The sequence below is a fragment of the Ammospiza caudacuta genome, chromosome 1 (assembly GCF_027887145.1).
Source record: "Ammospiza caudacuta isolate bAmmCau1 chromosome 1, bAmmCau1.pri, whole genome shotgun sequence".
Taxonomy (NCBI): domain Eukaryota; kingdom Metazoa; phylum Chordata; class Aves; order Passeriformes; family Passerellidae; genus Ammospiza; species Ammospiza caudacuta.
The window spans coordinates 117,896,334-117,920,757 of NC_080593.1; the positions used below are offsets into that span (position 1 = coordinate 117,896,334).

At 42.4% G+C, this 24,424-nt stretch overlaps 1 protein-coding gene across 1 annotated transcript in view; it reads left to right on the plus strand.

Moving 5' to 3' along the window:
* The window catches only part of RAB2A (RAB2A, member RAS oncogene family), a 45,296-nt gene extending 34,881 nt beyond the window's left edge, over positions 1 to 10,415 (plus strand). The window contains exons 7-8 of the mRNA XM_058821307.1: positions 4,324 to 4,392; positions 6,518 to 10,415. Coding sequence (XP_058677290.1) covers positions 4,324 to 4,392; positions 6,518 to 6,613 — 165 coding nt within the window. The 3' untranslated portion in view covers positions 6,614 to 10,415. The remainder of the gene's footprint in view (positions 1 to 4,323; positions 4,393 to 6,517) is intronic.
* Positions 10,416 to 24,424: the final 14,009 nt, after the last annotated feature.

The following is a 24,424-nucleotide window of genomic DNA, read 5'->3' on the forward strand; positions in this document are numbered from 1 at the left end:
AAAAAGCATTGCCTTACTGTGGGTGCATAAAAGAGCTGCTCAGAGCTTTGGAATCTCACTTTATTAAGTGGCCATCTAGCACCACTTACACACTGGGATGGTGAATACTTTAGGCATAAATCCATTTCTTGTCTATGTTGTTACTGTTTCCAAATGCATTCTTAAATAGTAGAGTAATCTAACTATATCATATCTTACTGCTAAAAGATAAGATAGGAAATTGGAGAGGAGGAAAATTCGAGGTGTTGGCTGGGTCATACGTTAAAATTTGTGGTACATTTAACCTTTCAGCATTCCTCATGTAATTGTAAGAAAGAATCCAGGAAATAATGATTGCCAAATTTTTATTTCCATGCATTAAACTTAATTTTAACATTGCCACCAGAGGGCAGCATGTTCCACGAGCTAGCAGTGCTGAACATGCTCTCGTACCTGATTATAGGCAAAGATGAACTAGTAGTCTTGAGTTTTGAAACATATCAGTAATTCATTTACAAGATTTTTCCTGCTATGATCAGCTTATAGCAAAGTCCTAAGATTGTTGTCCTTCCAATAGCTTTCTGAGAAAAACAAGTGACATTATTGACATCTGCAAGTAGAAACTGAATGTAGCTGCTCTACTACTCACATTCTGGTGCCCCTAACTTATTATTACTCCTGCATACAGCTCCCATGAGACAGTGGTATCAGAACTTACTTACTCCCTTACCTGTTTCTTGCATTGTTTTTACCAGTTACAGAATTAATTTTTCCTGGAATTGTCTCAAGGGTAGTTAAAACTGTATTACTTCTTTATGTGATGATATGAATGTTGAAGTTGATTTAATTCTACATTCAGTGTTTGTAGGATTAATTTACCTTAAATGCAGTATCTGTAGTGTTTTTTGTAGTTGCAGTTTTGGGTTGTTAGGGGAGTTTTTTGGGGCAAGCACTGTGAGTCGTGACTTCTTGAGCCTCATGTTGCTATATAATCTGGGAAACTCCTTATACAAATAATCTAAAATTATAATGTACTGATATATTGTGATTTAAAAGCCTCTTTTGTTGGCTTTGCAGTAGGTGCAGGCATGACACAACAGGCAGATCACATCTTGCAAGGCTCACTTTCCCACTTGTACAGTAATGCACTTTTCCTCAAAGGGATATTGCTATGATTTGGGAACCTAGTGATAATGAGCACACAATTGAAAAATATGTTACATTAAAACAAGTCACTGAATAACTTGTGTACAACCTTTTTTTATTGCTGTGGTACAGTTATGTGCAGTCTCATGCAAAAAGCATCAGCAAGTTGGAGTTTAGAAAATGATCAGAGTTAAACATTAAATGTAGACATTTTCCTGAAGATACATTGTTTTCTTGAATTTCCCCAAAATGTAGTCAAAGATTTTTATATTTGGAAGTCTAACGTACTGATTTTGCAAAAGTCTCTCACTTCCTTCTATGAGTAACAGAGGCACTGTGTACTAGGGCATTGCCATCTTTCAGGTGATTATGTATAAATGCAGGGTGAGTCTGCTACTGTGTCCCCTGGAGTGGTGAAAATGAGCCTGGACCTGATTTGGGATGGAGAAGCATGAGTATCTGTGTCTGGTGTTTTAGTAGCAGCAGCGTTATGGGAATGTACAGTGCAACTGCAGTAGGCTTGGTAGGCAGCCAGCTGAGTCCTTGTGGGCTTGCTGGTGAGGTCTTGTGTGGAAGTGGCTGAACTGCACCTGGATCCAAGCTGGTGTGTGAGGTGCTGCAGCTGTGTTCTTGCAGTGCCCTGCATGTGGTCTAATAAATCTAAACTGGATTTGAGGGGAAATCATTCTGTCTTTCTGCATTTATGGCTCAGTTAATCTGAAAATAGGATAAACTGCCCATAAATAATTAAGAGTTTATAGTATACTGCATGTTCCAGATAAGAGCTAGAACATGCAGTATTAAAAGAGATTTTTGGAAGAAGTCAATTCTACCAAGTTCACCTTCTTGTCCTTGATAATTGGAGCACTAGCATTAGCCAAAATCTGATGAGATAGTCTTAAAGCAGGTAGACTGCTGTTTTAGTGATGATCTCAGGTGATTGAGTCTGCTTACTCTTTGAATCGTAAGTTAAGATACATGGATCTGAGAGACAAATGGAAGTATCAAGGGATTCAAGTCTCTTTTCAAGGCTGATTAGTAGCAATTTTTTAAAATATATACAAAGAAGGGAATGTGAGATAGACTTTCTATGTGCTATGTCCTTATAATTTGTTTTCAAAGAAGAATTATTTCTGTGGCCCAGTGCAACCTGGCATTTTGCTATGCAAAGTAACAGTATGGGCTGTTTAAATATGTCATGCACCAGAATCACTGATGGCAATGGGGTAGTCAGATTATGACTTCAAGAGAACAGAAATGATACACCTAAGATTAATGGAATATTTGGATTTTTCAGATCAACAGTTTCTTGGCCAATATGTTTAATATTAAAATATACTGCACTGAACTCAGTATACTCTTTTGCTTTGTATGGTACATGTGTACCATAAAAGGAATTTTATGTTGGTGCAGTGCTTTTTTCCAGTGCGTTTTACTGGTTTTTGTGAGGATAGATGCATTGCTGCAATGACTGCTCTTGAGTGTAGTACCCAAAAGTTAATTTATTCTCAGTTGTGTCAGTTTGGAGTCTGTTAAAATTCTGGTTTGTTGCTCTAAAGCAATTTTTATAGATTTAATGTAATTCTCATGAAATTAATTCTAAGAGTCTTGGTGTACTTAGCCAACATCTTCTAGAAGAGTTAGAAGTGCCAATTGTTAAGTGCTTGTTTACATGAAGTTATCATAACACTTTTTTAAGACTTCAAGTTCTGTTTAATGTCCCACTGAAGTAGAAGTAAGGATCCTCACAGAATCCAGCTGTGTGAATTTTCAAAGTTGACTTACACCTTTCAATGGGCACATGTATGAAGCCATTACAATAATTAGTATGTTATCAGGAACAAAGATAAGTTTGAATTTTTTTCCTTACATAGAAAACTTCAGTTTCGGAGGAATTTGAATCAATTCGTAGTTGGCCAAAAGCCAATTTTTCTTCTCAACTGTAACACGTGTTTGAAAAACGAACTCGCTTCCTAAGTGCCTTGTGAATCTGCAATGATTAATTCTTCTCATTATTTTGCTGCAAATTCTCATGACCCTCTGTGATGATTCGATCACCCACTTAGAGTTTATGCATATTCATATCTCTCTGCTCCTGCTGCAGTCGTTCAAGTCTCCTTCACTGGCTGTGGTGTGTGCTTGGTGCAGTAATTGAGCTGCAGTAGATTGATTACTCTGGGGAGCTGTAAGGCCTTTAAAGGTGAAAACATATCAGTCCTGTTAATTAGGAAACAAAGCTCTGGTGGCAAGTTCAGCAGTCAAATGCTTCCAGTGTAGAAATGAGGAAAGGTATGATTTGTTCCTCTCCATGAACCCTGTTTACTTTTTTATATTTGAATTAGATCTGTATTTGCTGTAATAGGCTTGTGCAGAAGCTAGCATGTCTTGTGTGCTTGCATGGTGTTGGTATTTTAAAACAAAAAGAACTGTATGTTTATTGTAATTACTAGCTGTTGTTAATCACCTCCTAAATTATGCATTATTTTAGGTGTTACTTGACCTATAAAGCTAAATGAGAGATGAAAATGGAATCATTGATTGTAAACTTTAACCAAAAACATCTATATCAGTCACTTGTTCAGATCTGAGTGTCAAAGTGTTTTCTCTGAATTAAAACAATAGATTTTTAGAAGTCATTACAAAACCTGGGGCCCCTCCTTTCTACTATTAAGATGTCTGTTACCCATTGTGTGCAAGATTAATTAAAGAGAATACGTTCTTAAAATTAGGTGAATATTAAATGATAGCGTAAGGTTTCAGCCAGCAGACAGCATCCTTACATCATCATTGTAAGTACCCTGTGGTTTTATGTTGCTAAGCACTCTAATCTAGAGTGGCCTATTACAGAGATATTAAGGGTAGAGGAAACCATCTGCCACACAATCTATCCATAAGGGTCAGAAATAAATAATTTAAAAGTAATTTATATATCTTAAAAACCACTTTTTCCCTGTAATTACTGGACAACAGATTGTGGAATACAGATGTTATGAAAATGCCACTGTTTTTGTAAACAGCGTGTGATCCATTGCTGCTTCAGGGTGGGTTATGGGATGCTGTTGTCATACCTGTTCCTGCAGAGGTCAGGAAGGAAAGTCTCACTGAAGCAACTGCACATGAGATTGAATTCCAGTTAGTGCATCCTACACTGAAGGATATCGCACTCATTGTGTCTATGGTCTTCTTTCTCTGTTTTAGGCATTTATTAACACTGCAAAGGAGATCTACGAGAAAATCCAGGAAGGAGTTTTTGACATTAATAATGAGGTAACTTTTAGTACTCTGTACACTTTCTGCTTTTTTAAAGCACAGAATTCACCTCCCCTAGAAAGCTGGACAGTAAAAGATTTGTCTGTTCCATTTGGCTGTAGAGTTGTCTGCCATTGTGATAAAAATGGATTAAAATAAGTGACCCTATCCATCCATGAAGCATCACAAAATAATATAAATCCCCAAAAGAGAAGAAAATCCACTTTCATCCACTTCTCCATATGGTGTCATCTGTTTTCAAAGATAATTTTCCACTATGTAAATGGAGGACCATGTTGATATGCCAGATGCACTCCATGAGCTGTCCAGTGTAGGGGAGGGATTGCTTTGAGAGTTACATAAAAGACTTTTGAAATGTTCCTGGTTTAGGTGGCTGGATACTGTAGGGAGTAAAAGATTAGCCATTTTGCTTATGCACATTAGTGAAATTAGAGATTAGGGCCTGTGCCTTTGCTTGTTTGGGATAGGGGTGGAGAGATGGAGAAAGGGGAACAAGAGCTAGAAAGATGTATAATGTGTCTTGAATTTTGAAATGACTGTGCTGTTGAAAATCTTGCTTCCTAACACTAGTATTATGTAAGCTCTCTGTTAACAGTCTCATAAAAATTTGACAATGTGAGGTGATCAGTCTTTTCAGGAGATCAGGTTGGGTTTTTTATCCTGCATGTCCCTCTATATTGTTGCTGAGGTGCTTAGTGAAACCACATGTGAAAATCTGCACCACCACTCTGCTCTGTTTGTGCTCTGTGGAAAGCTATCTCCAGACTGTCAGTGAGATGCTTCTCTTAGACATTACCATCCTTGCAGGATTGTTCAGAGTAGGGAGGGAATTGGCAGGCCTCAAATTAGGTAGTTTCATCTTTTTTCGCTCAATATATTTCAACATGAGAGAATTCAGACTGTTGAAAGAGGAAAAAAATCAGAAACTTCAGCAGTATGCAAAGTAATGCATCAGGAAACTTGTAGCTAAATAAGATGTGAATAGTAATCCTCTAAACTAATTCTGACTGTAAAGTGTGTGTGCATGTTGGTGAAGCACTTCTTAAATTCAGTTCACTGATGAAAAATTTAAGATCATCTTTCACATCTTTCCTGAAGAAAATGCAGTTGGTGGTGCAATATAAATTGGAGAGGAGAGTGTCTGAAAAAGCATGCTTGTTGTATCTGTCGAGTTTCATATAGTAGCTGACTGCTTTACTGTGCCTTACCGAGCTTTGATTGCAATATGCTGTCAAGAGCCAACAGTCCGTGCTACTTATTTGGCTTTATGCCAAGTCTGGCTTCTTGATTCCTCAAGAAGTTGCTATCAGCCCAGAGGGGGCAAAACCAATGAGCCATAGGGCATGCTTTTTATTAAAGGGGAGTCAAAGAGCGAAAAGAAACCACATCAGCTGCTGTCAATACTAAGCGAGTGCCAGAAACCCGAAGGCTACCACTGCTGCAGAACAACTGCCAAGCACTATAAATCTGAGATTTGCTGTGACGCAAAGTTTCCTTAAGAGCTTAATTTCTGAAGCTACTGTATTACTTTTCTCAAAGTGGTGTATTTTTAGGTAAAATCCACTTGAGGGAGTGAGGGTTAAGATATAAGTGTGATTTTGATGAATGAAAGAGCTACGCTGTGTGTGGGTTCTTGGCAAGTAGCCATGTCTTTTGGGATCACAGAAATTATTGATGACACAGAACACTCGTATGCCCTTAGCCTCTACAGCTGATTCAACACAGAAAGAAATGCTGTCTAGAGAGGAAAAGTTTTATATTAAACTATTAAACTGGTGGAGATTTTGGCAAGAGGGGAGAGGTTATACATTCTTAGCAAATGTTGTGTGTTTTTAAGCTATATGTATGCCAAGTAGTATTCAAATACAATTCTTGCTCTGTGTTTTTTTTTTAATAGGAGTTTAAGCTACAGAGTGTAACATGGAGATAAAATTCAAATGAGAAGGAAGGCATCTTACTTTAAATAATATTTAATTGCTAAGAACATGCTAGGAAAAATTACAAACTTTGATGTATTTATTGCATACATTAGGAGAACTTGTTATATGATCTTCTAAATAGAAAAAGTAGCTTTTAAAGTATATTCTAAAATATTTACACTGTGTATTAAACTTCATTTCAGGCAAATGGCATAAAAATTGGCCCTCAACATGCTGCCACCAATGCAACACTTGCAGGCAATCAGGGAGGACAACAAGCTGGAGGAGGCTGCTGTTGAGCCTGTTTTTACTTTCTAGCTGCCTGGATGAGGCCTACTTACTTGTTTGTTCACCCTTCCCTCCCCCTGCCCCGCTCGCCTCCACTTCAATTCAACTGAGACATGAAACTTGTAAGTTGGTTTCCTGTTGCAGAAGACTTTATCCTTCAAATTCTTGTATAACTTTGAATAAATGGTTAATGTTCACTTAAAGACAGATTTTGGAGATTGTATTCATATCTATTTACATTTGATTTCTAGGTCAATTGATGTGATTATTTTTGTTAAATGTTGTTGTCTTGTGCCCTTGACTACGAACTGAATTGTATTAAACACTACAAAGTCATCTGAGTATTTTAATCAGTTTGTGTAGTTAGGTTTCCCAGCTCCTGAGGTTACCTAATGTTTAATATTGTAGAGCTGTCCTCAAGTTTTTTGTCAATTTTCAAGGCTATGAAGAGAAGCAGAAGGACTCTTTTAATTCTGTATTTATCACTTTCTGTATATATAGTTTAATAACCTGCTTGGGTGTACTTGCCAAGCTAGAATTCTTTAATGCATTTGCATAAAATCTATACTACTTAGAGCTTGAAAACTACAAAAGCATTAATAGGAACTGCTTGGATGCTAAATTTTAAGCCTTTTTGACATTGTTAGCATGTTCATGCTCCCCTGTCATTATCCTGAAGTCCAAGAGAGATGCTTAATGTATATTACTAGAGGCTACATACGTGCTATCTATTTTAATGCCAAATGTTTGCTATTTATCCACAATTTCCACAACACCTCTTCAGAAATGGATTAGCTGTTTGCCTTAACAAATACTGTAGGTGAAAACAGAGTATGGATGAAAAGTAGAGGAGGAGCTGATAAATTTAAAATGGCACATTTTAAAAACATTAATCTTCTCAATGGTTTTTTCCTTGTTTACCACTTGATTTCTAGGTATATTTTTCATGCAAGGACAGTTTTTCAACCTAAATGTATAGTGGTCGTGTAAAGTTTTCTTTTAGTGACAACTTGTAATCCTAAATATATGGTAAGCATCTTGTCTATTGTGAAGAGGGTGTGAAAATAAAATCTGCCAGTTTGGAAATCTTACTGAAAATCAAAACTACAAATGTTTTGTTACTTATTATGGTGATGGCTGGGGGGAGGGGCATATTTTTCCTTAAATGAAAGGGTTGCAACAGGACAAAACAAAATCCTGTGTTTAAGTGTTTATTTGTTAAAATACAGAATGTTCATGTGACCTTTCATACAAATGTGCAAACAACTGAGTTTCCATCTCATCCTATTTAAATAATTGCAGACAAAAGGGTGATGCTAATGGTAGGCCATGCTTCATGTATTGGGGGAAATAAAGGGGTGGGGGCAGGCAATGACTGCAAAACTTCTGTCTTACTGGACCAATATTGACTGCAACACAACACTGGAGGTAAGGGATCCTCATGTCACCCATTCTGATTGTCAGAACTTGAACATTCAGAATGAATAAATTTCAGCCTGATGGGTGTAACATAGCAGTGGTTCTGAGATTAAATAAAATTTGAAAAAATGGTGTGGAACCTTTTGTTGGTATCTCGGGGAAGGGGGAACCAGTGTGGATTTATATTAGTTGCTGACTCCCTTCTTTTTTACACACTTAGTAACATTTTCAGCAATGTAATATAATTATTTTCAGCTTTTAAGTTATTAAGAGGTTACTCCATTTACGTACTTTCAACTTTTAACTGTTTATTTCACAGAGTTTGCATTTATGGAGCACACTTACTGTTTTGGTTAAGTTTGAAAATGCGTTGCATGACAGTAAAACCATAGGACTGAACTGCATGGATGACACAGGAAAACTGGCATGTCCTAACTAGCTGTTTACAAGAAGGAGTGAATGAACATGACTATTAGTTTGGATTAACTACTTGAAGTTTTTTTTCACTTGGCAATGTTGTAGAATTCAGTTGTTTGAGATGAGAGAAAAATGTACTCTTACATAGCAGCCTGAGCTTCATTCCAAAGGGGAATAATGTTAGCTGTAAAAACTGTCCATTAAGGGAGCCGGGGGGAGATTTGAGCCCTGCCCTGAGAAGAACAGAAGTTCATGCTGTTTTAGCGGTGATGATTTGAAAAACTGGAAGCTTCTGACAGTCTCATTTTCTGAAAACATGGAAGAGGTATAGAATTGCCCAGGAATCCAGGGCTACTATAGTGAAGAAACGCCAGTGCTGCTTTTTGGGGGTGAGAGGGGCAGAGGGAATATGCTGTGGCTAACTAAAGTCATGTCTGCAATCAGTTGCTGATCCTGCTGGTTTGGTCCTGGCTCACATGCCAGTCTTAGACTGTACATTATGTTAAACTGTGGTACTTTCAAAGAGTAGCTAGAACAAAACTGAAATTTCCATGCATTCTGGCTGGCTTTTTGTCACAAACTTTATGCACATGTAAACCTTTTGTTGCTACAGAAATCTCTGTATTTTTGTAGAGATTCTTTTTGAGAAGTCCTGATGCCATTGTATCCAATTAGAATTTGAAAATTTTATAGCACAGAACTTAGCAGGAGGGTTTACTTCTAAAACATTTGCTTAAACATGATTCTTTCACAGGTTTCAGCTTTACTTGTACATGAGCGACTGAAAACTTGCTGAGATTCCATGTTGAATTCCAGTTGCTTTTGTTGGTTACATTTTCACAACCAAAGAACCAAAACATGTAATTGTTTCCTAGCAACTTGTTCACCTGTTACATGTAATGTGAAACTGTTGATACCAAAGAAATAATACCAAGGTGCAATTTTTCCCTTAATCACAGTTTAGAATGTGGTAGAAAGAATAGTCAATTTAAAATTTAAAAAAAAAAAAAAGATTGGGGTGATAAGCCCTCCAAGCGTGACTATAAACTTGTCTCTCCCATTTCTACTAAAAATGAAATTCTCCAGGAATTTTGGCAGTAATTGAGGAAAGATTAACAAGTTCCCCTCAGTCTTAGCCCTGTGTGTCTCTCTTGGCTTCAGTCATTCTGATTTACTCTTGTGCAGATCAGCCTCAGCAGTGAGTTAAGGTAAAACAACTGCCAAAACACTTGCTGATAAGCTAAAGCAGCAAGTGTCTGGAGCCCCAGCAAACAGTGAGCTCCATCCCCTGCTCCAGAGTTGTATCCTTTCTGCTGTGTTACGCCTTTTGTGACACTTAGTTTCTTGTGGTGGACTTTGAAGAGCCTTTAGCTGCAATATTTATATGGTGTGTGGGTTAGAGGGGCACACACTAAATGATGCACATTTAAACGGGACAAGTTTTTTCTGCCTGAAGAATTTACCTGTAACTGTGCTAGAGCACTAAATCTGTTCTTGGGAAAAAATTGAAACTTCTTTTCAGGCTCAAAAATACAGATAAACTGAATCAGAATTTTTAAAAAGTGTACTAAAGTAACTTAGAAATATCAGAAGACAATTTTGCATTGGAGGAATTTTTTTAAGTGGTCTTTCTTAAAGAAGGTACCCCAATGTGCCTGTATTTTTCTCTTAGATGTTACTAGCAGGGTGTTGCTTTTGTAAATGCTGAGGCCTGAGGTAGGGATTTAAGAGACTGCTCTTTTAATACTACTGAGTGTCCTACAACTTTCATCTTGGGTTTTTTGGCTGATTTGTTTGGTTTGGGGTTTTTTTTTGTTCTAAATCATTTTCTCCTGTATATTATCTCCTTTTTGTCTTTTCTGTTTTCATATTGTGTTGTTCACACTAAATCCTGTGAGGAAAATGCTGCTCTGTCTTTACTTGCTCCACATCTGTAACTCCCACACTTACAGGAATTTGCCCAGTATGGGGCATTTGTTTTAGGGGTGGAAGGGTGGGGCAGAGGGAGAGAGGGATATGTGTGCTATCTGGCTGCATGATATAAAAGCATGAAGGAAGTATTGCACAGGCTCTGTTACTTGTTACACCTACTGTGTGTACTGGTTTGCATGTGTGGGGGGATATAATTTGCCTAGTCCTCTTCCACTATTGCTTGGGAGGAGATAGAGGAGACAGAGGAAGACTAACAGGTTTTATTTGGATATCTTAATAAATTTGTTTGCTGAGATCATATGTATGATTTGTGTATCATTAATGTTCCTCCCCCTAGAATCTCTGGGTTCTCCTCTGCCACATTGCTGCAATGTAACTTCAACAGTATGCAGTGGTGATTTATTGTAATACATTACTGAAATCTCCATTTGTAAATAATCCAGGCTGCTGCTGTGTAAGTAGCTGATGAAATGTCTTTACTGGGTCTGCCGCGTATGAAAGAAACCACAACATTAGGCAATAAAAACTACTAACAGAATGTTACGAAACCAAGACCATGACAAAAAAAGCAGCATGTTGTGGATCTATCATTTTTATTCTTGGGACAGATTTTATTATTTTTGGAACTATTACAAGACTTATGTTAAATATTGTGGATGATAAGAGGAAACAGACTCTTGGCAAACATGGAAAACCAATTACAGCATATTACCCTATTCCCCTTCCAATAAAGGAGGGGCAAAGCTAAAAGTTTATTCTTTGCTTAGCAGCTGGAGGGGGGGGGGAAAGTGTTGCTGCTTTAGCATTGGCTTGAGGAAAGAGATTGTTGCTGTAGCAATCTTACCGCAGGCAGTCCAAGGTGGAGAAGGCAAACCCAGTGTGCTCCACAGTCAGTTATACCCCAGCCTGAAAAAGCACACTGTTATGAGAGTGCTGAGTAAAGAAATTAATTCTGTGCCATCAGGTGTAGTGTTCAGTTAAAAATAAATTTTAAAAACTTGTGTTTGGTTGCAAATCTCTGTTGTGGTAATAGGCATTTGACTTGACATATAAACTGGAACACATCTGATATTTAGACATGGGATTTAACTGCAACATCCCATGGCTCTGTGACGTAGAGGTGAAATAAGGTATAGGAAAAACCTACTTCAAAGTTTATTTAGAAGTCTGCACATCCATTTGTACTCCTCTCCCAAATCACAGTTCTTGTAAAATTGTCCATGCAGCATGAATGTAGATGAATTGATGCATCAGTATGTTTGTTGGAGTTCCTCCCCACCCCCTCCCCCCCAGCATAGTTATGATTTTTAGAATTCCTTCATTAAAGAGTCAGAGATATAAATGTTTATATTGGGCAGACTCTTGTTGATGGTTGGGTCTATGGTACATTTGCTGTAAATTACAGGAGGATCTAATTAGCCTTTCTCAAGTGAAGCCCAGTTCCATTACTTTTCCTAGATTTAGGCATAAAATACTAGGAGGGAGGAAAATCTTATGGTGTGAGGAGAGCTCAAAAGAGATCAGTGTACTGTGCTAAGAGTTGTCAATTTAACATTGTTAAAGCAGTCAAGTAAACACTGCATGTTCTGATTATGGCATGGGAAAACATTTTCAGACACAGGAAATATCTGAAAGAATGTGACTTAAAAACCAGTTAAATAGCAAGGATACTTGGGAAGACAGGAGTCCATGGGGTTGCTTGCTGTCTGTCCAGATGAGGCAGGGAAGGCTGTCAGATTGAGGCATTGCCCAGCACCTGAGCACTGACACCCACACCTGGGCCAGTGCTGCTGCACAAGGACTGGACCAGCTGTGAGGGAGGAACTTGTAAATATGGACATTGTTGAGAGGTGCACATTTAACAGCACTGAGACTGGAGCTGAGGCAGTGTCCAGAATTTGTAGGACATGTGTGAATGAGTGGTTTTTAGGAGGAGGGGTGGGTACAGAGACAGCAGCAGAGGAGATGGGCAAATTTACTTGTTGGCAGTTGGCTCAAAAAAAAACCCTGAATCAAAGTACAACACCTCTCTTTGATTGTTGTATACAAATGCAGCAAAGCTTTGCCTTGAATGTAGTTAGAAACAGATTGTCCTTATGGGCTTTTTTAGTCCATTTTAATTTATGAGGATGACTAGACCTTGGGTTGCTGGTTAGTGTCATGTCTAAAGTACTTAAGACAGAGAGTATCAGAACACAAAAGAATTCCTGTGTCTGGTGCCCTTGAGAGTCAATTCAGCCACTTCTAGGCAAAAGGTGACTGACTGACGTAAGCCAACTGGTCACTGATGAAGGTCTGTCAGCCATCAGTGGTGCACAAAAATCAGTGGATGGGCTCTGCTGTTCCTCCTTGCCCAGTGTTGTTCAGCTTTCATCTCAGAAGTAAAACATTCCCACACAGAAACAAGAGCACTTGTGGCATCTCCCATAGTTACTGCTATGAAGCAGAAATTAAGTTTGTGAACTCGTGTGCAATTTTGTAATTCTGCCTGGGAAGTTTTTCTAAAAAGCCATAATAACTCCAGAGAAAGAGGCATCCTCATGTGCAGGACTGACCACTGTGCATCGTAAATTAAGTGCTTTGGCTTTTCCCTGGGTTCCTGTCCAAGTCCAATTCTATTTTCTTTCCAGTTTACTTCTCTTCCTTTTTGTTACTACTTCTACCTTTTTTTCCCCTTCTTGGAGTTTGGGTGTCTGTTTAAAGGAAATGATTCAAGAAAGAGTAGCATACTTACAGTTCCCTATTCTTCTGGAAGACCTGTTTTAACTATCACCGTTAAAACAATACACTTTCATCTACTTTGGATGAAGTGATGATTGCTTTTAACAATGTCACTGTGTAAATTTAGAGACATAGTTGGTCATGGACCCACCTATTTAACTGCTAAATCCCAACTCCTGGATCATCCACCAGTAGTAGAAGGCTTCAGTAGGATCACAGAAGAAAAATGCAGTTCCCTGTTAGTCATTTTTTTGGCCAAGCACCATCTGAATGGTGGGGTTTTGTTTGGTTTGGGCTTTGTTTTGAAGGTGTGTGTAACTTCATTTCATCCTGGCTTTCCAGTTTAATTCAATTGCTATGCAAGTTGAAAAGCAGCTTTCCTTCAATGAGCTCTGAAATTCTGAAGTTGTGGGGTTGTTGCTCAACCAGTCGAAAAGAGGATCCATGAGAGGAGAAGCCTCGACTGAAACTGCTGCTCTGTGAGCCAAGACATCGGCTTGCTTGCTGCAGGAAGGAGGAGACGGCTCGTTATCTGGGTGCCGGGAGCCAGTGAGTTGGAGTCTCCTCTTCCTGCTCCACAAGGACTGAGGCGTCTCTGAGGTAAGCAAAGCAGCAACGCGATACTCCCTAGGCTTATCAACCACTATCAGCTGGATCTCCTGTTTGCTCCAGACTCCACCTTTACTTGGAAAGTGCTTGCAGTTCCATGAGGTAATTCCTCCTCCCGGCGCTGAGGCTTGTTACCACGACCATGTGCTCCTAGCGTGGGCCAGGACGGAGAATGAGAAAAGCCTGCCCCGACATCCCTGTGCCGTAACTTCCTCTTTCTCCGTCCTGCCGGGGACGGCCGTTGAGCTTCGCGGGCTTTGGCCCTGACCATCGCGGCAGCTGTCGGTCGGTCCGGCCGGGAAGGGAGAGAGGGAGTGAGGGAGGGCAAAGCAGCGCTGGCCGGGCAGAGCCATCGCCCTCCCGCCGGCCCAGCTGCCCCGGGCACAGGGAGCTGTCGCTCCCCGCCGCCGCACCGCCGGCTTAGCCACAGGTGCGAGGCAGCACCTGCTCGGTTGGCACCGGGGCCGGTATAAATCTGCGTTATTTTGATTAAGCTCGGATTGATTAGGAACAGGTCCGGCCTCACATATCATAAACACCTATTAAACCGAAATAAATACGTCTACAGGGGGCTTAGCTTAAACGGGTGCAGCTTTGCCTGCGCGGGGGGCGCGGAGGCGGCGGCGGCGGGCGCCGCACACGGCGGTCCCACGGAGCGCGGCCCCGAGGGTGTGGGCACAGGGCCCGTGCGGGTGCCGGGCGGTGACCGCTGGCGGTGACCGATGGCGGCGGGCGGCGCCGCCGGGGCAGCAGAGCCGCTCCGAGCTGACGTCGCAGCGCGGGGGCGGGACGGGGTTCCCCGTGAGAGGCGGGAGAGGAGCGCGCCGTGCCCGTGGCGCCCCGTCCCGGGGGATGGTGTTCATCCGTCGCCACGGCAACTCCGACCCGCTGGGGGAGGGGGCGCAGAGAGAGGGCGGCGGTGGCAGCGGGGTCGGTTCCGCCATCCCTGCCGGGCTCCCGCATCGCCCCGGCGGGCGCCCGGCTCGATCTTCCCTGCGAGGCAGCCCTGAGAGGGGGCGCGCCCCCGGACCCCTCCCCATCCCGGCCGCGGTCCTGAGGCGGTGTCCCGGGGCTCCCTGCCCGTCCCCGGGGACACGGAACGGCGGCGAGAGGGGCGGGGTGAGCAGAGTCCCCCGGGAGGGAGGGGGCACGGTGCTCCTGCCCCGCCGTGGCCCGGGCTCAGAGCCGCAAAGCAGCGGGACCTTTCAAAGGAGCGAAGCCCTCCCGGAGCGGGAGCGCGCAGAGGAGCCGGGAGCGCGCCCCGCCCGGCGGACAGGGACGCGGGATCCGCGGCGTCCCGTTCCCGGAAAGAACAATGGCCGTGCGGAAGCCAGGCCGCTCCTCCAGCCCGGCCGGGGCTTCCCTCCGGGATGCGCTTGCCCGCTCGACCTCCGCCCTTGCAGGCGGCCGCGTCCTCCCCTCGCCGCCCGCGTGTGGAGCCGCACCATTGTGCGGCTGCACGGAAGCGTGGGAGGGGTGACTGCAGGAGGAAAATCATTCCCTGCGACCAGGCAATGGGTTTCTGTGTCACTCCAAGGGCAGCCCGGCCTGCCGCGCCTCCCTGGCCCGGCAGGATCTGCCTGGAGCCCGGCCCCGGGCTCCTCCTCTGACCCAGCTCCGGCCGGAGCGGCGATGAGCCGCGTGTGGTGGTACCGAGCCGGCTCCGAGCCCCGTTAATAACTGTAAGCACGGCGCAAAACTGTTCTGCTTGGAAAAATAATAGGAAAACTGATGGGTTTGGCTTCTTTCACTGCATATTATTATTTATAGTGCTATCCAAAATAATTCCAACTTTTATGTTTAGAAGTTACTGGAGTGGAGAAAGAGCAAATTCTTTCACTTTATTTTCGTATTTAGCAAAATGAAGGTGAGAAAAGAAGCAATGAAAGTAAATATTTTGATCTTTAAGTGGTTTGACAATAGAATTTTTATGTCTGTGAATTTTTTTCACAACATGAGCAACAAATCAATATTTTTCCCGTCACCTGTTTTACTTGCAAATGCAGCACAAATCTCTCTGGATTGTGTGCCCCTGTGCATTCCTTCTGTACAGGCACTGGCTTTCATTTTAGTATAAGTTAGACTGGCTTCATGTAGAGAAAATGGAAATTCCTTACAAAGTCAACTTTTCCTTAATTGTAGTGTCCAGTGGATGATTCAGTACTGAATGTGATGATTAGACAGCAAATTTTATTGTGCAAAGGCAAAACAATTTGGGGTTTTTTCCTCTAAATCTTACAACTCAACAAAAGGCTTAAAAGTTGACGGTGGGCATAGCTGATATTCACCTGATTGAATGCTTCAGTTTTAATTTGCTTTTTGGACAGGTAAGAGTACACCACAGACACACCTGGACATTTGGCCCTTCTGAGCAGTTTGTCATTGGGAGGCAGATAACTAAACTGTAAATGCCAAAAGAACAATTTCAGCACTCACAGATGAACACGTCTTCCTTTTTGACATCCCTAGTTTACGTGGGTTTAACTAAATGGAGAAACATATTTTATGCAATGCATGTTTTTACGTACATACTAATAGAAAGTATACATTGAAATACTATTTAATAGAGAGACAGGCAGCATCTGAAAAGCACATAAGCCTAATTGATTCCAGACACAACTGGCCTGGATTTTGTTTGTTCTTATTCCAACTTTCTGACCTTGTAAAAATTATCTTGATTGTGTTATACTAAAACAAGGCCATGATCTCGCAAAAACTCCCATGTGTGCCGGAGCAGAGAGGTGCCCAGCACAGTGCCATGTACGGAACGAATGCTGACAGCGTCAGGCCCCAGCAATGCCTGGTTTGTTTCCCCTTGCTTATATCTAATCGTGGTGAAGCAATAGTCTCACTTCTGCTGAAAGCTGGATCTGGGTTTTCATTTTTAAAGGGGGTGAAAAATGCGTAATGAAACTTACGATTTGTGGTGAATGATAGGTTTAAAATTCTCAGAGTAGTTTAAGCTACTGGGATTTTATGGCATTTAGGCCAGGGGAAAGAACAGGGAGGGTTTAAAACCATGCATTGCCTATAATTTTTTTCAGTTGTGTGTGTGCATGTGTGGTGGTATCTCTGTTTTTCAGAAGATTGTTTCTAGGGATTGGTAGGAGGGTTGAAGGACTTACTGGCTTTGATGATAACCCTTCCAATACCGTTGTGCTTTTTTATAAACATGCACAGAAGACCTAAGACTGCAGAGTGTTCAATGTGCTGCTGTCTTTGGCTCTGGAGAATTTCTAATAATATTTTCTGCTTGAAAAAATCCTAGGCCTGGGTACACTGATCCTTTTATTACAATAACTGCTGTTGCTCCTTCTATTTGGGAATCTATGTCTTGCTATCCTTAAATCTCTGTGGAGGGTAGTGACAAAGAAAGGTCTTTCCAGCATATTGAACTGATGATCCTTCTCCTTATTTCTCTGAAGGCTCTCCTTTTGTTTTTTTTTCTGGATCAAGAATAAACTGTGTATTTGGGCCTTTGCAGCAAGATTCCCGTGGGAGAATCATTGTAAGCACTGGGGCTGCCTGTTTAGTAGCAGGGAGGCTTATAAAAAGCGACTCCAGGTGGAAGTGGGCCTTTTCCTGCTCCTCCCTTCATCCTGCTGCCTTCCCTTTCATCCAAGCCTTGAGAACTGCCTGCCATTCAGACTAAGGTACAAAACTAAGAGATGTGTACTCCCTTGACTGAGATATTAAGAGTGTCTGCCTTCACTTACGTTGATTTGTTAATGTTCTGGGGGGTTTTGTTGTATACAATGCACTGTGTCAACTTCTGGTGGTTCTACAACAGCAAATACAACTCAAAAAGCTAAGCCTACCTCTGAGGAAAGCAAGCAGCTTTTATGCATCATGAAACTTGGTTTCCAAGAAGTTGGCATCAACATGACTGCCATCACATTTGGGATTTTTTAGCTACCATGTCAACGTTTCTTATTTCCTAACAGATTGCAAGGTGGACATGGTGTGTGGTATGTTACTTATTGAATAAAAAAGCCTGAGAGCATGTGCAGTGTTCTGACTCAAAAGTCATGTTAGTAACCTGCTGCACCAAAGATGAATGTTCGTGCCAGCACTGCATCTGTTATCTTTATCTTTTAGCAACTACTTTACAGCTTTTCTGTTAAGTTATAGACAAGCTCCAGGTGAAAACCTGCTGCCTTGGAAGCCGTGATACAATCTGTGCGCTCAGTGCGGAATATTCGGCGTGTTCTGACTTGTGTTTTTTAAGAGAGAAAACAATTGGCCCATTGCTGCTGAGCTGTGCTGTTCTGTGCAGCACTGCCAGAGTGGGCAGCCTCTGGAGTGGGACCTGTGGCATCACAGATGTGCCTCAAACCCGTTCCCTTCTCGGCCACCACGGGATGAAGACACGAGATCTTCCTGCCTTAACTGAAACAAGGTTCTGTTCTGTGCATCAGAGTGTACCAGCATATACAATGATTGTGTAAGTTGCCTGTCATGCCCAAAGTATAAACAAACCAGTGCACAGGAGAGGTGAGTTTCTGGCCAGCTTTCAGGGGAGTTCCCTCAGTGCTGCAGAGCCAAGGTGTTCCTCTTGAAGGATAAAACTAATTTTAGATATTTAGGCAAAACAGAAACAGAAAATATGCAGAATGGTGCTTTAAACACTGACTTGTAGCTCCAGCTTTATTTCTTCAAGTTTGGCACATCAGAGAACACCTCTGCTTTCAAATCATGTCAGCATGAGTGATGAGTATGCAGCACCTCGTGGAATCAGACCTTACAAGTCTCCTATGAAGTGAGGTATTCTTTTACTTGTGAGTTGGTATTGCCAGAGTACCTTTTCTTCAAAGGTTCAATTAATGGTGTAATCTATTAAATACTTCACTGATTAGAAGGTTCTTTTCTACAATGAAGGTGGTAAAGTACTGGCACAGGTTGCCTAGAGGTGGTCGATGCCCATCCCTGGAAACATTCAAGGTCAGGTTGGATTGGGCACGGAGCAACCTGACTGAGTTGAAGATGTCCCTGGACACTGCAGGGTGGCTCTTAGAGGTCCCTTCTGACACAAACTATTCTTTGGTTCTGTGATCAAACTCTGTGTAGCCAATCAGTTGTTTCTTTTCTTGCAGTGAAGTGCTCCACAAAGGATACATGTTTGCCTGGACTGGGAGGAACTGTGGAGATCGTACAAGCAAGTTTAAGTCCTTACACACTTGCTGAATGCATCTCACAATTTTTAAATGTCCCTATGCCCACAATAATTAATAATAAGTGTGAGTGCATTCTCCTTTTCCTCCAAATTGTGCTGTTTCCATAACTAAGTGTTGATTCATATTTAAATTTTCGTCCCTTAAACTGTTTTGTGTCTGTGGAAGGAAGACCACAGCTGGCACCTTTGCTACTCTGCAACAGAAAAACATTTCCATAAACTTTATACTTAACTATGTATGAGACTGTTTTATCAGCTTCACCGTGTATGAGACTGATTTCTCAGAGCTGGGTCTGAAATAGCGGAAGGAGCAATTTATTGTACTTTTTTCCCTATATAAACATACAGTGACTTTATTTATGTCCCTATATCCTTCTGAAACCAAATTTTCCATGCATGCCATTCCAGAGAGAGAAAGGACAAGACAGAGAAGGAAAGAGACAGGAGAGATGTCACAAATTACTCTGCTGCAAGGCACCAGGATAGTCCCATGATAAAGCCAGTGTACAAAAAGACAAAGAATAAACTGAACTGGTGTAATGCAGAGTGTGTTTGGGAAATGTCTCAATTGCACCAAGATAGGAGGACAGTAACCACTGTAGATGATCAGTGCAGAAATCAAAACGAACTTCATATGGGAAAAATAAATCATCGATTTTGTGGAGAAGTCAGGGTAGAGGCTTATAGGGAGTTTGTAGAGCATCACTAACAAAATTGCAGTGGACGATGCAGTGCTCCTGCAAAATGCTCTCTTAGGATTTATCAATAGGTGGCATATGTAAGTCATCAAGAACAATGTAAAGATGACTCCACTGAGTGCCAGTGAGTTCCCAACTGCCACAATGTCCTTGGTTTCATGGTGCTGAAAAATAAAGTACAGAATGGGGAGAGAAAGCAAATAAGAGATTTAGAATACAAAAGGAAGTGGTGAAAGAAGGAAGGATATTTAGCCTTAAAAGTAAATTTTAGAGGGAATAAGATAAATTTTCCAATGTGTAAAAGGTTAGAAGAGGTTTGATCAATTATTTTTGAATGCTGGGGAAATACCAGAAGAGGCTACCTAGGAAGTTCGGGTCTCTGCTCTGTGGAGGGTTTCTAAGAACAGGTTAGACAAACATCTGTTGGGGATTGTCTGGGACTACTTTATCCTATCTGTGTGCAGCCTGGGGGGACCAGATGGCCTCTTCAGATCCCTCTCAGCCCCCTTCCTATAAGTTTACCAAGTGGGGAGGGGAGTGGACCTGAGTTTAATGAGAAAACAGTATCATCCTATTAGCTGATCCTCTTTCAGAATAGAAGAAGAATCAGAAAGAAACCACATTTAACTTAACTATATAATTAAATAGATTTTTGTTGTAGACTTGCAGTTTTATGAAGCATTTAGAAAAACAAACACATAGAAAAATTTTTAAACAGTTATTAAAAAGTTATAAAATAGAACATTTTTAAATGTATCTTTTTCTCAATGAACATAAGCAGGAAAAATAGTTTATAAGCATTTTTCAAGGATGGTTTGTAAATATTTTTCAAGGATATTGGGTGTGTTTGGCCATAGGTTTTACATTGCTTCCCATTTCAAAACAAGCAATGACAACATCCGTAGTTGCATCCGAGGATGTCACACCTAGGTGCTCCTTGCATATGCAAACCCAGGAAATAATGGTGAGAAATCACTCTTGCTCCCCAGTCCACAGAAGGAACAAGTTATTCAGTACCTGCTCTGAAAAATCTGGAAAAGATGAATGGAAATGTGGAAGTCAGTGCCTTGCCTCCTTGGCAGGTGAACTCTGTGACTGCGGCAGCATTTCCTCCCTCCCTCCCTGCCTCCCTCTCTCCCTGCCTGCGTGCTGGGAAGTTCCAGTGAAATTCTGCTGCTGTGGAAAGTCCTGTTCACAGGAGGAGACGTGACCTCTCGGCGAGTCAGATCCAATTTTATGGGCGGCTCTGAGTCAGGGTGGAGCCCGAGCACTGAACTTTGTCTTTAGGAGGAAGTGATGTTGGTGGCAGCCCGTGTTGCTAAGCAGATGAGTTGCAGTGTTTTTATTTCAGCTGATACTTCTGGCGGGGGTGTGACTTCATTCTTAGATATGATGACTTCCATTTATTAAGGACAAAGGTCAGGAATTGCCAGTGCTGTGATAGCTGTGGCTCTCCATGTAAGAAGAGGCACATTCTGCTGAGCCGTCAAAGATGGAAATGGGAGCTCTTAACACTGCTCCTGCACGGTGAGAACAAAACCGACCGTGAAGCTGTCAGCTCATGTCACGGGCCAAGAGCAAACGTCCTCACCAGCAGGGATGATGAGGAGTAGGTCAGTTCTGTGGCTTTGCTCGGTTTTTATAAGAACTCACTACTGTTCCTGATGAAAGAGGTGGCCTGGTCTTGTCTCCAGTAGTAGTGGGAACCAGGAGCCTGAGGTGAACAGGCATGCACTGGTCTGTTAAATCACAATTTAGACAGAAGCAAGATGATCCTGCCTCATATGCCAGTAAACTAAGGGATGAGTCTGTTTGGGAGGGACAGCAAGTTGTTTGTCACCTCTGTGCTGCTGGCACTTGGCTGGGTGCCTCCTTCCAGCCATCCAGATCATCGTAGGTAAGCAGCAGTAGCCAGGCAGCATTTTGGAGAGGTTGAGTGGGACAGTGCAGACAGGCTGGGGACAGCTGCCCACAGCTGTGTGTGCACCCACAGCACCCACAGTGACATGTCACAGTGTGCTGTGTCAGACTTTTCACCTATTCCCCCCTAAAGTCTTTGTTTAGTCCTTAAGTTAGCCTTGAGAGGGCTGTATGTTGTTATGCGAGCAATATTGCTGCATCAAAACACTTCCATAAAAAAGAATAAAGTTTGGGAGTATTTCCCTCTTGTTGCTGGATTCCCAAGGATGAGGCATCAGGGAGAGCTCTGCCCCTGAGAGGCCTGACAGGTGAGTGGCATGTGGGCAAGAGCTGCTGGAGCTCGCTGCCCCTCTGCTTTTCTGGTTCAGTTGCTCAGTTAAAGAGTTCGCTGCCACAGAAGTGGCTGTTTGGGCCAGTTCCAGCTTTTGTCACTATACCTGGCTTGAGTTTCAAAAAAAAAAACCCGACCAACCCACACAAGTGTCTACCCTGGTTTGCCCTCTGTTCCCTTAGCTTGCTGGTGCCACAGGGTGGCTCCTTGTAGCACTTATATTTCCAGCACTTTTAGCTCTTCAGCTGAAGTCGTTAAAGTTGTTCTATCTGATAGAGTCTGTTGCTTCCTGGTACTTGCCAAAATCCACGTGCTCTTGGTATTTCAGCATGCTATGAGTTAGTGAACGATTTCTCCTGAAAAAATATTTCTTTTCCTTCAGCTTATAACATATCACTATCACCTGTACTCTGTTGGCCACTACACACACTGTCTTGTGTGCTTCCATTGCTCTATAAATTTTGAGAAACTTTGAGTAAAACTTTCACTTGTGAAAGAAAAAGAAACCATTTGACTTTTTTCACGTCATTTGACTGAAGCAGTGTTCAAAGATTAATAAAACATGAGTGTGTGTCACGGCTGTGCGACTTTGGAGCCACTTCCCAGCAACCATGGGACAAAACATGAGGTCTGAGGGTCTGAAATGGCATCCTGAATGCTGAGCCTGAAGTGCTCAGTTACTCCAAGCACAAGCTTGGGCTCACTGTATGGTTTCACATCTCTCCTTGTATGAATAGAAGTAAAAGCAAGCCTGTGAGAGAAGAAGTTTTTGAGTTTTGGGTACATCTGTACAGAATTTCCTCGGGAGCTGAAACTTCCTTCACCAAAGCAAAAAAGCTTTTTAGAGGAAGCCACCTGGAGGGCATGGCAGCAGCACAAGTACTTTCTGTCAGATCTGATGCATGGCTTGGACCTTCACAGTGCTGAGCAGGTGAGGAACCAGATGTGCTTAACAGAGCTGCTCTCCAGCAGGGTGGGCTGTTCCGAGCTCTCTGCACAGCCCTCAGCAGCTCTCAAACAAGCTCAATACCTGGACTGGGTTGTCTGGAACGAGGCACAGACTGCTTGGCCCTTGTAGCCCTTGGCCCTGTGCACAGCCTGTCTGGGGACTCAGGACTTTGTGAGGTGTCACCTGCTACCCGCGGAAGTGACAATGTCTAGATCTCAAGATCACATTTTGCTGTACGTGGCTGTTAAAACAGATGCTGGTTCTTCAAAATCTACTGAATAAATAACCTGCCTTTGTATTTTCATGTGATGGTAAATAATTTGCATTTTGTAATTCTGATATTTTAAAACAGGTTTAAATGCCACCCAGCAATCTCAGTGCTGTACTTCTTACGGAGTACATTAACTTATCTCTGCACAGCTATGCCTGTCACACACAGTGGCTTGCTCAGTTGGTACAAACTATCCCCACAAACTTGAGGGTTTACCTGGTTAGGTAAAGTGTAGCAATTCGCTGGGGTTTTGTTGGTACACATACCCTTGCTCTGCAACTGCTGTTGAAATTCTCAGCCATTAATGCAAATTCTTTCTAATCTGTGAGCCAAATGGCTGCCTACATCAGATGGATTACTTCTTCCCAACAGCACACAAAGGGCTGGGTGGCTGGCTACAAGTGAATTTTCATCCCTGTCATCTCTTGGGTATTTTAATAAGCTGTTACCAATAAGGTTAATCATGAGGATGCCATGTTGCTGTTTCCTCCCTCTCCTGTGAAGCTGCCTTGTTGGTAACTCGTGGAGTTACAGCTTTGTCTTTGGGGACTGGCTGAAGCACAAGTTAAGGTTTCAAAAACCTTTCCTGTGTAGCAGCTGCACCGTGATATATTCTGTCCACGTCTGGCACTGCCAGTGAGTGTGCATGTGTGTGAACTTGTGCCACACCGTGACAGTGTCCCACCCTGGAGCAGTGAAACTGCTCCACTTTTCCTTACTCTCTATTTCCTGTTATTGAGGAGTTAGAGGATGGCTGTAATTCTCCCCCTTCTGCGAAAGTGCTGTTTGCAGATTCTGTTTCTTCTGATGTTGGAAAGCATTGGAAGCCTCCCTGCACATTTTTATGACCCGAGCCGTAAGCCAGCTGATTCCATAGGCCATGGCCTGAGGATGATTTATGGCACCTGAGGAGCTGATTCTGTGCCTTCTACAAGACATGGTCGAGACTGGGGCATTTTTTTTTCCAGTGGAACAAACATTTAACCAAGAACCTATCCATGCTCCCCCTCACTGCCTCTGCCATGCCAATATATATTTTTTTTTTAAAGAAGTGCAGCATTTCTTTGGTTGGCTCACCCTGGCATCACGATATGCTTTGAGCACTTTTCATGCTCGGCAGCTTCTCGCTCTGATTTCTGCTCAACAAGAAACTGAAACAAGTTCTAGAGGGAGCACTGAGGCTGCTGGCAGTTGGTCTCAGAATGAGTTTCTCGCGCCCCTAAATCTTGGAGAACTTAAATCTTTGAAAGCAAGGGGAGTTCCAGGCAGGCTAACACTGCACCAGGGTGCTTGGCTGTCAGAGTAGGGGCACGCTTAAATGATGCACGCAGAGAAACAGACTTGGGGTAAATGTTTCTAGGCTGTTTTCTCTCCGGTCTGTC